The 15,473-nt window shown below is 43.7% G+C and overlaps 2 protein-coding genes across 4 annotated transcripts in view; both read left to right on the forward strand.

Moving 5' to 3' along the window:
• The window catches only part of LOC146513251 (uncharacterized), a 234,897-nt gene that overhangs the window by 122,788 nt on the left and 96,636 nt on the right, over positions 1 to 15,473 (forward strand). The window lies entirely within an intron of this gene.
• Positions 1 to 15,473, forward strand: part of rab3gap1 (RAB3 GTPase activating protein subunit 1) — a 37,138-nt gene that overhangs the window by 17,192 nt on the left and 4,473 nt on the right. For 2 of the 3 annotated variants that reach the window (XM_085171348.1, XM_085171349.1), the window contains exons 16-24: positions 1,710 to 1,764; positions 2,052 to 2,387; positions 2,779 to 2,916; positions 5,275 to 5,502; positions 6,152 to 6,248; positions 8,767 to 8,870; positions 9,698 to 9,813; positions 10,111 to 10,213; positions 13,034 to 13,057. In XM_085171348.1, the coding sequence (XP_085027474.1) occupies positions 1,710 to 1,764; positions 2,052 to 2,387; positions 2,779 to 2,916; positions 5,275 to 5,502; positions 6,152 to 6,248; positions 8,767 to 8,870; positions 9,698 to 9,813; positions 10,111 to 10,213; positions 13,034 to 13,057 (1,201 nt within the window). The remainder of the gene's footprint in view (positions 1 to 1,709; positions 1,765 to 2,051; positions 2,388 to 2,778; positions 2,917 to 5,274; positions 5,503 to 6,151; positions 6,249 to 8,766; positions 8,871 to 9,697; positions 9,814 to 10,110; positions 10,214 to 13,033; positions 13,058 to 15,473) is intronic. The other variant, XM_085171350.1, reaches the window with a different exon arrangement.

Here is a 15,473-nt window from a genome sequence, read left to right on the forward strand (position 1 = left end):
ACCTTACATGCATTAATGTAATAACGTGGTTAGCCTACTCAATGTAAATTACACACGAACAACATTAAGCTACTCACGCAGAGAAGAACGGCTGCTGCTGCATCATCATCCTCATCATTTCTGCTACACTGGCAGGGCTAGGGGCCAGGACTCTCCTCTTCGGGTTTTTGGGGGATGTTGCTAACTCCAGGTCGATAACAGGCACCACACCCGCAGTAGATGTGCTCGGTGTGAGGTCTCGCAGCAAGCTATCAAATACGGCGCATTTCTCGGCTTTTAAAAAAACGCTATGCGTCGCCAGGTGTTTCATCAGATTTGAGGTGTTACCTCCTTTGACAGCATTACAGTATCAGCTTAAAGCACTTGTTGCAGCTGCTGAGTTTGCATCTTTTGCTGTGAAGTACAGCCAGACTTTGACCGCTTCGCCTTGGGCATTTTTAATCTGTAGCTCTGCTCTAAAAGAACGTACGTACCTGGACCCGCCTACTATCCTTGGAAACGTAAAATGATTGGCTAGAATCTAAAGTGTATCACAGCTCAGGAAAAAAAAGCACCTAAATCTGCGCTGCTTTTCGGTCTGGTTACTACCGTTTATGTCAGAACCGGTACCCATCCCTAGTCATGAGACGTTGTGTGAAATCTGAATAATGAGACCTTCAGTTGGGACTGAACCAGCTGATATTTGATTTGATATTAATTGGCGAGGTCTGTGACATAGTTACTCTTTGGTGGCTGGACTCCTGGGCTGGAGGTGCGAGTCCCACTGAGTCTGTGGATGTTGTTGGACTGTCCTGGTTTCCCACCTCGGGATAAGCAGACTGCAGTAGCGGTTTCCTTTTCTAAGAAGTGGGAATAGGGGCTGTGCTTGAACTTGGGAATGATACTCCAAAGCCTGGAAGTCTGTGAGTGGGTCAGTTCGTTCGTTGAACCTGAGGTTGAGGATATATTTTCAGCTCCTCTGCCTGCTGTCAGATGGTGACGGCATACAAATTATCTGGTACCACTGTCCTCGTGTGCTGCTGTTGGTCCGTCAGCTGTGGAGAGAGTGAAGAATAAGTGATAATGAAAAGTTGTTGTTGTCATTGAACTCTGTTATTGCTGCTGTATTCGTGGCCAACACTCAGCCGATTTCAGCACTGTGCAGTCGGGATCTCAAAGGACTTCATGGAAGAGAAAAACGTATTTGCAGACATTTGTGGGACCTCGTTAGACTGTTGACTTGCACACAGACAGAAACACATTTTGAGACCAGAGGAGGTGGATCTGTCGGAGGGGCCCCAGGCTGTGGAGTGCTTTGCCTCCATCATTATGTTGCCTTGATTGCATTTATTGTTATAAACAGCAGCTTGAGACTCATTTATTTAGCCTGGCTTTGAACTAGATTTGTGCTGTTTCATGTTAGTGTGAAGCACTCTGTGGTTCTTATCCTGGCCCATATAAACAAATGCTGGATGTCTGTACTTTGTCCAGCTGAGCCGACACTTTAGAATCGGGCTTTGGTGTTGTTGTCAGTCATGTTGGATCTCCGTCCGTCTCTAATAACAGACGAATGACCAAAATGTAAAAATCCAAGTACATAAAACCAGGCACAGAAGCCCCTGCAGTGTTTGTGCTCTAACTCAAACTTTGCTTGAAATGGTTTAAGCAGTATTTGTTTCTCTGTTAACTGCTGTTCACTCATATCCATCTCTGTGCTTCCTAATCTGCAGGCTGGCAGGTGGAGCTCCTGATCTCCGCTGTTGTCTTTTGCATCAGAAGTTCCAGGTAGACACACAGTGCACACAGTGCAAGGACTAATCGAATGATTTAAAAGACACAAAACAACATCATGCACATTTGTAGACTTGCAACTTTAATTCCAGTTTATCAAAAGTGTTGTTAGCTTTGATAATTGGAACGATGTTTAGGTGATAAATGAATTCTGAGAGCTGAAGCTCAGTGTGATACAGCATCTTCAAACTCCCAAACACCTGTTTATGTCGTGTTGTCTGTTGAACACAAGTAGCAGTTTTATGTTTCCATGTGTGAAAAGAGTTGTTGTTCCTGGACAGATGCTGAATTGTTGTATCGAAAGGAAGAAGGCCAGAGATGAATCTCACAAAGTACCCGAGGGGAAAGAAAAGGAGCACAGGGTCTCAGGTGCCTGCCAGAAGAGCCGCCAAGGACCAGAGTGTGCAACCAGTGCTCCCAGTTCAACAAGAGAGATGTCTCAAGGAAAATCCTGGGACTCTTGGAGTGACAGCGAGGACGAATTCTTCGAGTGCCTGAGTGACCAGGGCGAGACTGAGGCGACGCAGACTGAGGGCAGAGCTGAGGGCCGGCTGCACCCCTACAGCAACATGACTCTGCTCAACTCTGCAGAGCTTCTCTATGTTCCCGTCACACAGGTCAGAGTCAAACACAGCACATGCTGTTGTTTATTCCAAATACAGCATGTTGAAAATAATAGTCGGGTCACGCGGGGTGGAGCCTATCCCATACCGTAGGGCGAGAGGCGGGGCGAACACAGACAGACAAACATTTAACCCAGGGGTGTCGAGGCCTGGAGTTGGACACCTCTGATTTGCTCTCATTCACACCTGTGGGCAGTTTAGAGTCAGAGTTAGCCCAACCCCACTCGCTCCATGTTCAAAGTCGTGCAGTTAATAATCAGAACTAAAAGGCTGTAACAGTACAGAGGCGACGTTTGTGACAAAACCATGAAAGCAGATCTGATACAGGTGGTTCACAGAAATGTGAAGCTGAGTCTAACATCAGCGCATCATGTTTCATTTTCAGGAACCTGCTCCAATGACAGAGGACCTGTTAGCAGAGCAGTCAGAGGTGCTGACCAAACTGGGCACATCAGCTGAAGGTACCCACCTGCGTGCTCGGATGCAGAGTGCCTGTCTGCTGTCTGACATGGAGTCCTTCAAAGTGAGTCGGGCACACTCTGGGTCAGCTGTCTCCTAAGTCTCTTAGTGCTTCCTGTCTAACATCCACTCTTAGACACATCGGAGAGCAGCTTGGGGTCAGTATCTTGGCTGAGGATACTTGGCCTGCAGACTGGAGGAACCAGGGATTGACCCACGACCTTCTGATCAGTAGATGAGCTGCTAATGAGCTACAGCCACCCGTTAGCCTTTAGCATTAGCCACATGTTGTGGAAGTTTTCCCTTAAATAAAGCCTGCAGACGAGCGGCAGCTAACACTCTTTAATCAAAACAAAGAGCAGAAAACCAAGCTTGTGGAGAGCCTGCATGATCGCGGGGCAGACGGTCAGCGGTCGCTCCCTGAGCTTTGCATGGCTCTCAGTTAAATACCTTCTTCAGGAACAAAAGGCAGCCCCGCTGTTTCACACCTTAAGGTTCACACTCCACTGCTGCCTCCCAGAGTCCTCGAAGAGACAAAAGACTCTTCCTGTGGAGTTCTGCTTCCCCCAACTTCCTTACCTGCCACCATCTGTCTAACTGCATGAGTGTGAGACAAAATCCAGTGGCACCAAGGCATCATACAATAACATAATATGAATAATACATAAATAAAAGAAATTCCTGTACACACATTAGCGTCAGTGTGCCCTCGAGTTGCTACACACACACACACGCACACACACACAGAGTGGTAGGGTGATAAAGAGGACACTGGGCCAGTCTGAAGAACTTTAATAAAGCTGTTAGCTTAAAGAAAGCGACGTCTTCTCTGCAGTTAATGATATTAATGAATTAATAAAAATGTCATGCAGGCTTTTACAAGTAAACTGTGTGAAATCAGAGGACTGTTGATCAGCTGTGGAGAGCTGTGACTCTGTCACTGACACGTGTGGCATGATGGCTGCAGTCATGCTGGGAGAAGCTACGTGAAACCTCTGATCACCAGACGATCACGTGCTCGTCAGTTTTCAAACAGCTGATTTTATAAATCATCGTTTGGATTCTGCTCACAGACGACCAGCGAGGGCGTCTCTGACCTCAGAGGTTATTTGAACCTTGTCTTTGCAGAGACCTGCAGATCTGAGGCAGTAATGCAGTGATGTAGACCAGCACACAGTGTAAGTCACGCTGCCCTGAATCTACAGTGTTGGTTTTTCCCACCATGTCTCCATGTTTGTGATCCAGTGTGGACGAGCTCTTTACTCAGGCTGAACTGGTTTAATACTGAAATAAAATTGATTTGTTATTCATAGATTTTCAGATTTACTCTTCCACAAAAAAGTAAAACATTTGAACCAAGAGGCCAGATCACACGTGTTCACTTCGACTCCTGAACAGAAGGAAATCGTTTTGATGCCTAAATGACATTTTATGCTCAGTGACAGTCTGGTGTGCTTGGGTCCATGAATGCAGTGGTGTCGTGTTTTTATGACAGGTGGTCTACATGCAAACCTGGATCCATCCACCTCACTGTAGAGGTCAAGGGTTAAAACTTCCTCCTTTCAAGTCTCCACCCATCTTTATGTAATCAGCATTAGACCATGATAACCCTGTCAGTGGGACCTGTTAGGCTACGTTCACACTGCAGGCGAAAGCGCATCAAATCCGATTTTTCTGACCCTCTGCGACCCATATCTGATCATGGTGTGACAGTGTGAACGGCACAAATCCGATGTTTTCAAATCCGATCTGGGTCACTTTCGTATGTGGTTCTGAATCCGATACATATCTGATGTTTTAGAAAGCTGCTGTTTGATGGTCAAGTCGCATTAAATCCGTCTTTTACATCACTGACACAAGACAGACGCCAATTATCAGCGCCCGATAAGACATCGCGAACGCTTCCTGTCCATCCAGTGAAACTGTTGGGAAGACAACGTTGGAGAAACGTGAACATTTTCTTTGTACTGTATAATCTGCAGATTCTGACAGAAATCTGCAACTATCCTTTGAAGCACCGCTCCTCTAAAACAGCAATAAGGATCATTATTAGGTTATTTACATTATTATGTAAATAACAAAATAACTTAAAGCAAAAATTGGGAAACGTAAAGTCTGAAGTCTTTATATTAAGGCCATCAGTCAAACATACTGTTGCTCTGGGTCTAAACAAAGCGCGCTGTGTGTGACGTCTTCTTTTGCGCATGCGGCCGCTTTGAGCGTCACACTAGAGCGCGTTTGCTGTCACATTTTATTTGTAGTGTGAACGAGCAGACAAAAAAATCTGATTTGATCAAAAAATGAGAATTGAGCATCAAGACCTGCAGAGTGAACGCAGCCTTAGAGAGTCGTCAGTGCCAGGATGAGGTGTCGGTGAATATATTTACATTACTTCATTTAAAGTACGAGTTTGTGTCCACAGGCAGCCAACCCCGGCTGTGTCCTGGAGGATTTTGTGCGCTGGTATTCACCTCGGGATTACGTGGAAGAGGAAGCGGTCGATGAGAAGGGCAACGCCATGGTGACGGGGACACTCAGTCCCAGGATGAAGATCCCAGGCAACATGTGGGTGGAGGCTTGGGAGACTGCCAGGGTCACACCTGCACGGCGCCAAAAAAGACTTTTTGATGACACCAAGGAGGCCGAGAAGGTCTGAAGCAGGTCGTTCGTTTTGCCACATGCGTGTTTTAAGCGTGTTCACTAAGTGGATCACGAAGTGTTTTCATGAGTGTTTCTGCTGGTTTTCAGGATCAGCTTGTGCCATGGGGCCGTTTGGCTCATGTCTGTTGGAGAAGTCAGTTTAACATCTGTGCTCACAGACACGGTGAAGCAGTTTCACATGTTGATGAAAAGGATGTTTAACTGACACACAGCAGCTCTGTGGGGTGATGGTGTTAAATGAAGAACAACTTTAAACCAGCTTCTATTAATGATCCGGCTTCATGGGAAAGGGACAAACAGTAACTGGGCTTAGTTGTTTCCTCACCCAAAGAGGGTCCTGGATTTGGACCCGGGCAGGTCCCTGCATGTTCTTCCTGCACGTATGAAAGCTCGGAGCTCCAGTTTGACTTTGTTTATCCAGAAAGAGAAAGTTAAAAATAATGTCACACTTATGACAGATTTAAAGATCTGGGTATGACTGTTCCCTCTGTGAATAACCATCATAGAGAAAGGTCACCGTTTATCTGGAGTCTTCTTCAGAAGCAGCCTGTTGGCTGTGCAGAAATATTCTGTTGATCTGAAAGAGCAAAAGGAAAACAGGAGCCAGGCAAACTAAACTTTTGGGGGTTTGTCTTTAGGTTCTGCACTACATGGCGATGCAGAAACCTGCAGACCTGGCCCGGCACCTCCTGCCCTGTATCCTTCATGCAACTATCCTGAAGTTGAAGGAAGAAGGTAAGTCCTCAGCGTTTGGTTGAAAAACACGTTTATATGAAATAAATAACAGTGAAAATAACTCTGAGCCCACAGCAGGTAAACTACAGAACAGTCAGACCGAAATACAAAAAACTAAAGATATTAAAATAAGTAAAAGAATAAAATGCAACCCGAGATGTTAATGGGGAAAAACAAACAGAATAACAAAGTAGAAATCTTGGACGCTGCCAGCATAATGCACAGGCTTTTGACGGGGCTCAACACAAACACAAAGCAGAGGATGAAGCATCACCTGCACAGCGGCGGCTGATGAGCAGAGGCTGCAGCGTGTCCGTCTTAAAGTGCAAGTTTGTGACAGTTTGAAGCTTAACAAGCTAAGACGCCAAACATCCAGAGCACAAAGACAAATCAGAGGGCTTGTTCAGACGCACACTTCTAAACTGTCGTGCTCAACAGTGGCTGAAACTGCGTCTGTGCTCTGCTCCTGTAAAGTTATCGAGTGCTTAATGATAAGGTGCATGGCAGCAGGTGGATGCAGCCACTGATAGTGACAAAGGAATGACTTCTCTGCAGGCTCCTGGCAGAGCCACTGCAGAGGAACTCTCTACAATCACTGACTGAAACGTGAGGACTGTGTGTGCAAACGGGGGCGCGGTGGCTGGGAAGCGAGGAGGGCTGCACGCACTGTATGATACACGCTGGCGTCTAGACAGCTCAGTCCTGAGCTGAGTGATGTAATGAGTGATTGCACTGACACCGTCATTACATCAAAACACGACCCTTTTTATTTCGGCACTGTGCAACAAAACAGGCTCCGCCCACACAGCCGTTCTGTATCACAGCTGTGATGTAAAGAGATTTGGGCACCACTGGTATAGAGTGACTGGAACCCAAACCTGGAAGTGTCCAGTGATGTGAGGGTAAAGACGTCTTACTGTGTACTTTGGTGCACACATGAGTTTGTGGTTCAGTGAATGAGCTGCAGAAAAAGCCCAAATCCTGAGCCCCCAACATTTGGGCTCAAGATGTGTTCTGCAGGCCTTGGACTCCATCAGGGTTTGGGCCAGTTTGAGCTCTTATAAGTATCAGAGATGGACACGTGATATTTTCAGGGCTGCGCAGGCCTGATGGGTAGAACATGACCCTGGTGTTCAAATGCAGGTAAATGTGATTTAGTTTGTTTACTCCAACTAGCTGCTCAACCCTCACTGTGAAAGGAGCCTGGAAAGTTTCCCCAACATGAATTTTCAGTCAGGTTTTCTCCAGTAAGGATCAGAAATCAGATAAAAGCCACTCTTTATTTTATTCTACACACAATAAATTGATCATTAGCAGGGCATAATTTGATCTGGTTTTTAGAAGAAGCTAAAGATCTGTCAGTCGTGTTGCTGTTGTTACCCCTACACCTGCAGTGCAACCATTAATTTAGCTAATAAGAGCTAAGACCAGCTCTGAGTCTAGAGACAGCCAATGAGAGACACTAGTAAGGACATCACTGAGGAGTTTTCTAGTACTTTGGAGAAACCTCAATCAGCTGTGATACTCAGACCGTTTCTCTAATTAAACCAGAAAACTAGTTTTCATTTACTCTGTAATATCCCAGAGTGTTTTAGCAGGTCAGAAATGCTTTGGTGCATATCCAGGTGGTATGCAAATTAATTCTGATTAAGTCTGGACTACAAAATAAAAAAAATAGCTTGGACACAACAATAATGTCCTCGTTTCACTTCTTAAAAAATGTATTTTGATCTTATGACACTTACTAAAAGCTTCCAGAGGTTGACAGAGACGCTCCGTGCTGATAACATGTGAATGTATCATATCTATCTAATAGACTCCAGTTTGTGCATGTAAATGGAGAGTCCTCTTCACACACTGAGGTTAATTATGGAGTTCCACAGGGTTCAGTGCTAGGACCAATTCTGTTTACATTATACATGCTTCCCCTAGGCAGCATCATTAGAAGACATAGCATACATTTTCACTGCTATGCAGATGACACCCAGCTCTATCTGTCCATGAAGCCAGATAACACACAACAATGAGTTAAACTGCAGGAATGTCTTAAAGACATAAAGACCTGGATGGCCGCTAACTTTCTGCTTCTTAATTCAGATAAAACTGAGCTTATTGTACTCGGTTATTGCAGATGGCCCCGCCCCTCCCTGAGCCTGGCTCTGCTGAAGGCTTCTTCCTGTTTAAAGGGAGTTTTTCCTTCCCACTGTTGCCAAAGCACATGTGGGTATATTCCTGGATAAAAGACCTAATTTCTATTTGCAGATGTGTTCTGTGATCCTCTGAAATAGCTGGAATAATTAACTCCAATAATAATCCATCACGACTTTGTGGATATGTTTTAATCTCTGTTGTAAAGATTATTATAAATGTTTGTTTATTTCAAAAGGATCTGTATTAGTAAGATAATAGTTTGCAGGTTTACTAGATTTTAGGCTTTTTTCCTCATGCTAACAGTAACAGGTCTTTCTTTTAATCACAGCTTCCTGTCACTCTGTCACTGTCATTTCTTCTCTTTCAGAGTCTGCTGAAGATATTCCATCAGTGCAAAAAACCCTTCAGCAAGCTACAGTTCAAGCGAGCAAGCTGCTGCAGTCCCCCAACCAGGACTACAAGAAGTTAGAGGTCAGTGAAAACTCGACCGGACACAAATAATTCAGTTTAACAGAAAGTATCATTAGATCCACCCAAAAAAGTTTTGTTTTTAAATAAATTATTGATTGTTAACTGTGTTTGTGTTGTAGTTGAGTATGTGCTGTACATGAGGTGCTTGGACAGTGTGCACCATGGCTGAGAACTTGGCTGATAATTATTATGACCGTTGATGGTTGAACCATGAAAACAGGGGTGCAGTGGGATTGTAGTGGGAGCTGGAGTAACAAACTCCAGTGCCTCCTCAGTGATGGCTAATTCCTTCGGCTGTTCCCACCTGTGCTCAAAGCTTTTACACTCTGCTGATATCAGATGTGTTTATAGGTGATCAAAAACAGAGACTGAGATCGTTATTATTGAGTTTGATCACATGTTAGCTGCATTAAACACCTGCTTTAATCCTGTCCTAAAGTCTGAGAGCAATCATCGCTTCTTCACATATAAAATGTTCTTCTCACTAGCACTCAGTCTCCATACGGCCCCTTTTCTCTGAATAACGCTGCACAGCTGCACAGCTGCACAGCTGCACAGCTGCACAGCTGCACAGCTAAACCCCACCATGTTAGTTCGGCTTGACTGGACAGAGTTTCAGAACATGTCTTGTTGTGTAAAAGTATTCTTGGCTTTCTCAAAGTACATTTAAGTATGCCATGTATCCACGGTGACCCCAAACACGCCTTTTACATCCCGAGACTCCGCCCATAACGTTCCACGCAGGAAAAACCACGTATGTGTATGAATGTGACAGTCTTACTGTGCTGTCAGGATTGAGCAGACAGTCGTTCTTGTCCTGTGTGCAGGATTTCATTAACCAGCTGCTGAGCATGGAGACGGTCATCACTCAAGCTCGCTCGCTCAAGGCCAAGTTCTCCATTCCTGAGGACGACAGCGGAGAGGCTGCTGATGAGCTGAAGAAGTGAGTTTGAGCTGCGCTCACTGACTTTGTTTGTGCTGTCGGTAACATGTCACCGTCGTCACCGTCGTCACCGTCGTCACCGTCGTCACCGTCACCATAGATAGTTTGTCGGTATCAGGTTGTCACGATGAATCTGTTAACGTTTCACAAAGACGGCGTCTGAAGGATCACAGTTTCTTTCTCGCTCATGTTGTTGGTCTTATTTATAGTTTTGGTGTCTTCAGGTTTTACATGGTCTTATTTAAGTGTTTGTTTTGTGGGAATATTGTAACATTTTCCACATTGTGTTGTCTCCAGGTTTGTGAGCTCGCTGCTGGAGGAGCCAGAGGTGGTGGTGACAGGAGCAGGCCAGGGCCTGGCTGGCAGTATCATCCACAGACTCTTCATCAGTGCTCAGAGGGTAACTCCCACTCCGCCTCCGTGTCCCTCCCACGTCTTGCTGCCAGTTTCATGTATACAGTCATGTATTTGTCATCTATAGAGACATCTTTAGAGGTACACACACCAGTCAACCACTTATTCAATATCAGCATCAGGAATAGGTCGGTGTCCCGGTCCTAGAACATGAAGTCAGCGCTGTTTTATTTATACTTCATGTAGATGAAACTGGAAGGAAGTGGTCAGCACTGATGTAAAGACGCGGTGTTGTCTGTCAGTGTCAGGAGAGTCTGCTCTATTGTAACGTTGTTTCTTCCTGACACACAATTGCTGCTGTGAAGCTCGTTCAGAGCTATAAGAACCAGTCTGTTTAACTATCGATGAAAACTGAAGAATGATCAGTTTGACTGTGATACTTCTGCAGGAACAAGCTGTGCAGCTCTCCTCACAGTGGAGCAGATCTCCTGCAGTAACAACTATTAATGTGCATTTGCATATGTTTACAGTGTTAGCAGAAACAAAGCTTTGGTGACTCCAGAGATGGAGCCGAGTATCTAATCGAATCATCGGTTTGTTCTTTAAGCCTTAAAAGTGTCCATGTGCTCCACACTGGATCCCAGATTGACTCTGATGCATCGACTGGAACATGAATCCAAAATCCTGCTCCTCACATACAAGGTCTTAAATAATCAGGCCCCATCTTATCTTAATGACCTTGTAGTACCATATCACCCTATTAGAGCACTTCGCTCTCGCTCTGCAGGCCTACTTGTTGTTCCTAGAGTATTTAAAAGTAGAATGGGAGGGAGAGCCTTCCGTTTTCAGGCCCCTCTTCTGTGGAACCAGCTTCCAGTTTGGATTCAGGAGACAGACACTATCTCTACTTTTAAGATTAGGCTTCAAACTTTCCTTTTTGCTAAAGCATATAGTTAGGGCTGGACCAGGTGACCCTGATTAGTCTGCAATAGACCCTGTGCACGAGAAAATGCTAACTTCTGTTTTAAGATCGGATGCAGGGTTGTACATTTCCGGTAGCTTTACTTTGCGGTCAGTTGCTGCTGCGAAGATATACTCCACAATCATGTCCAAAACACGAAAACGGAAAGATCACATTAAGTTACAAAGAGCAGAAGGTGGGAACACTCACCACTGCTGTGTCATAAAAAATCTAATGATCAGTTTTGACGTTCGAAGCGTGCAGATCGATCAGTTGTTTACATCACTCAACACAAGCAGAACTGCTGTATAGTGACAGTTACTATGATTTAAACAGCATTCAAACTACAGGTGAACAACAGTCAAAGGTTTCCCTGCTGGTCAAGTACACACCTACAAACCGTGGTAAGGGTCTCTATGCATGAGTATTTACAAAGGGTATGTTGTGACGTACCTTCAAAATTACAGCGGTCCCTCGCTATAACACAGCTTTTTCGTGCAAGTTTGCATGCTTTTTTTTTTTTTTGGTCTTTGTGTTCTGCGTCCTGATAGGCTGCAGACTGTTGTTGACCTCCTCCGTGCCGTCTCTCCTGTACAGTACAGAATCGCTGATTCACTGATTCATTAATGATTCATTGATGTTGAATTATCTCTCAGCTGGTCTGTTCTCATGTGCTGCACCTGAAAACACGGTTTGATCTTTGGTGTCTGTAATACTGGACTCATTTGTCTACGAAGGTTTGAACTTTGAGAGTTTAAACAAGTGAGAAACGTGTGAAGATGTTCATGTCTGAGTGTATAAAGTGTGTAGTGACGGGTTTTACAGCCTTAAAACATCTAAAATAACTGTGAAAAATAAAGTTGGCTACTTCAGATTTCACCAATCGCAGGTTATTTTTAGAACGTAACTCCCGCGATAAACGAGGGAGTTTAGAAGTATAAAATTTGAATCCTGTCTCTCTCTGAGGCGCGGGGAAAATATCGACAAGTCGATGAACATCCTCTACAGATACATTCGACATCTCGAGAAACGTAAATTGCCATTTGATTCGACCGTAAACAAGGAGCGAATATCACACCGGAAACTAAGCGCTATACGCCGGAAGTAGCATATGCTGAGGCGCACAGGTCTAAGTTATAGGTGTAAGTTTCCCATGATGCACTGGGTGTTTCTTCTTCACTCAACATGTGTTAACAGACCTCTCTACATTCAGCCCGTCTGCCTTCATCGATGGATGTTTGTTAGAAGCTTTGGTTCCCGCTGTCGCTCACAGACGGTCACCTGATGTTTCCTGTGTTACTGCAGCGTCTTTGTCTTATAACACAGGAGCAGCTTGAGCTAACTGTTGTTGTGATGCTGTGTGTAAAGCTTCCTTACTGACAGTGGGTCACCACAGCTTGTAGCTCCATGTATTTGATGTGGCACGTTTGCCCTCGCTGACACAACCTTAAAGGGGTTTGTGTGCATGAATAAAGTTTGTTGATCATACAGTTCATTGCTGTATGTGTGTGAAAGGCTGAATGAGGTTGTAGCAGCTGTGGAGCGATGGCTCGTGGTCACCTGATTCAGCCCTGGAGATGTGGTTGGTTAGACGCTGCTCTAGTCTACACTACAAACCACACTCACCTGTTTACACTCTTTGTTACACTCAAACACCAGGTGATGCATCTGAGCCAACTAAGGATTCACTGAGACTGAAGCTCGAGATCATAAGAGTCTGAGGCTCAGCTGATACAGTATCATAGGCAGCACAAGCTCCATCTGGAGGAGAACAACGTGGTTCAGAGCGTTGCCTCCTGCAGCTGGTGACATGTTCAGATTTCAGCTCTGTTATAACGTCTGTTTTTGTTTTTCATCTGTGTGTTGCTCTTTCATCCTTTTGTTCTTCCTGTTTCTTGCATCAAGCTGGCTGACTTCACCACTGACGAGGTAACCACGAGCCTCGTGTCGCTCACAGTTACATTTAACACACTCAGTCATTATAAGGTACATCCTGTCTAAAGGTTCACAGACAAACAGGCCGTCCTCAGATGAACAACACACGACATTATAACACGTCTCAGTATTTGTTACACTGAACACAAATATAAACACAACACTTTTGTTTCCATGAGCTGAACCAGATCCTGACTGGTTTTACGACACACGTGTCATTGTGCTTCACGTGTACGGCATCAGAGTGGCCTTTTACTGTGGGCAGTCTCAGACACACCTGTGCAGTATTCATGCTGTCTAATCAGCACCTGTGAGGTGGGATGGATGATCTCAGCTAACGAGAAGTTCTCACGAACACACATTTAGACAGATTTGTGAACAGTGTTTGTGAGCAATGTCCCCTCTAATGTTTCATGTGTCTGAACACGCAAACTCCCTGAGCTTGGACCACTGTGAGCAACAGCAGACGTGTGCACTGTGGTCACGCCAGCATCGAATCCAAGTTACATGTTTATTAAAGTAATCAAATTACAGCATTTATGTTAGACTACTTTTAATTAACTGCTTTAGTCCACTTACAATGAAAATGTAAAAAAATCTTGTTCATGACCTGTAGCATGTTAACACTGTTGGAAGGAAAAATAACTTGAACTCCAATTTTGAAAACACAACTTTCTTTAATAAAGCTCTGACTGTATTATGAGTCTGTGGTCTGGGAGAGAGTCTGTAACTCTGTCTGCAAAATACAGTAAATAATGACCAATGTTGGGCAATTAATTATAAAGTTACTTCTTCAAAAAAGTAACTGAGTTATGCAAACATCAAAGTTTTTTGCAGCTGTTTACCTAAAAATGCAGCCAAGGCGTTTTTTTAAACAAACATTTCAAACTATTTACAGAACAATCAGCTGTTCTGCATCAAATCTGATGCCACACAAATTATTTGTGTCACTCCAAAAATAATTTCTGTCCACTATGAGATGAAGGAGAACAACAGCTGATACCTGCAGGCCTGACAGCAGCAGATGTGTCACTGCTGTAACACCTGTAACACTCAGCAGTCGCCTCATTGTTCTGACATAGCTATAGCTAGGAAATGCTCTTTTTATATTACTTCTTCAATTATGAAAGATGTCATTAATGCACTAGTATTATCTCATCCAGAGTACTGCTCAGTCATTTGGTCAGCAGCTAATAAGACAGATCTGAACTTCAGTTAGTCCAAAATAGGGCGGATTACTGTTAAACTGTTCATATTATACAAGTATTGATAAAATGCACGATAAACTTTCTTGGCTTTCTGTACAAGCTAAATTATACTATGACTTGTATTTTTAAAGAAAGCAATACTGGTAAACACACCACACTTTTTTATGCTCAGTTGCAGCATCCAGATGAAATACATAATCATGCTACACGATTCTCAACTAACCACAACTTACTTTTAACTCGAGGAGTTACTAACTTTTTGAAAAACTCTGTTATATTCAGAGCATCAGTGGAATAAGTCGCCTTATGCAATTAGAGAATTGGCTTCTATTCATAATTTTAAAAATCACCTAAAAGCCTATTTAGGCAGTTTTTAATTTATTTGTAAATGTTGTAAGAGGGTAACGTCTCTTGTAAGGGAAATTGTGTATTTTGTTTGAGTGGTTTTTTTTTTTTTAATTTGTTTTTTTTTTATATATAATTTTTAATATTTACATGTTTACATTTTCAGAATTGTAAAACCTTATTGTGGATGTAGGAGCCAAATTATGTGGACATTTTGCATCCAACTCATTGTGTAACATTTTATTTGGTGGTATTCGATGGTTTGGGCCCCAGGAAGACGAGCAACCACTGTTGTGGAAGCTAATGGGGTTCCTTATAAATAAACAAATAAACACACACAACAACACTATTGACTACACTACACACTAACTACACACTAACTACACAAGATTTGTGCTAAACGTCACAAATCTCTCACATCTCAAACACGGCGTCACTCCTAAAACTTCCCCCGTCCTAAACATCTAAATGCCATGTTGCCATATCATGTTTTAATTGGTCGACATGGTGCATTTTTCCACCAATAGGAAAGGCTGAGGTTTGTTTTGGTGTTGTCTTTGCTCTCAGGATTTCGAGCGTTTTCCTTATAAAACGCAGTTTTTACCGTTTCTTCCTGCAGTATATATAAACAACGACAGTATTCAGGAAGAAAAACAAACATTGCAGATATTTTTATCATAACTCTGGTTTTACGTGGCCGATCAACACAATTTAAAAACTGGTATAAAGTCCACACTTTGTCCGTCAGTTGTTCCGTCTGTCCTGCTCACATCTCCAATGGTTGGACACGTTGTCATTAACTTCACTCCACATCAGCCGCTTTGCTAAAACACCGGTGTCGGCACATAAGGACGCTG

This window comes from Neolamprologus multifasciatus, chromosome 8 (genome assembly GCF_963576455.1).
Source record: "Neolamprologus multifasciatus chromosome 8, fNeoMul1.2, whole genome shotgun sequence".
Classification (NCBI taxonomy): domain Eukaryota; kingdom Metazoa; phylum Chordata; class Actinopteri; order Cichliformes; family Cichlidae; genus Neolamprologus; species Neolamprologus multifasciatus.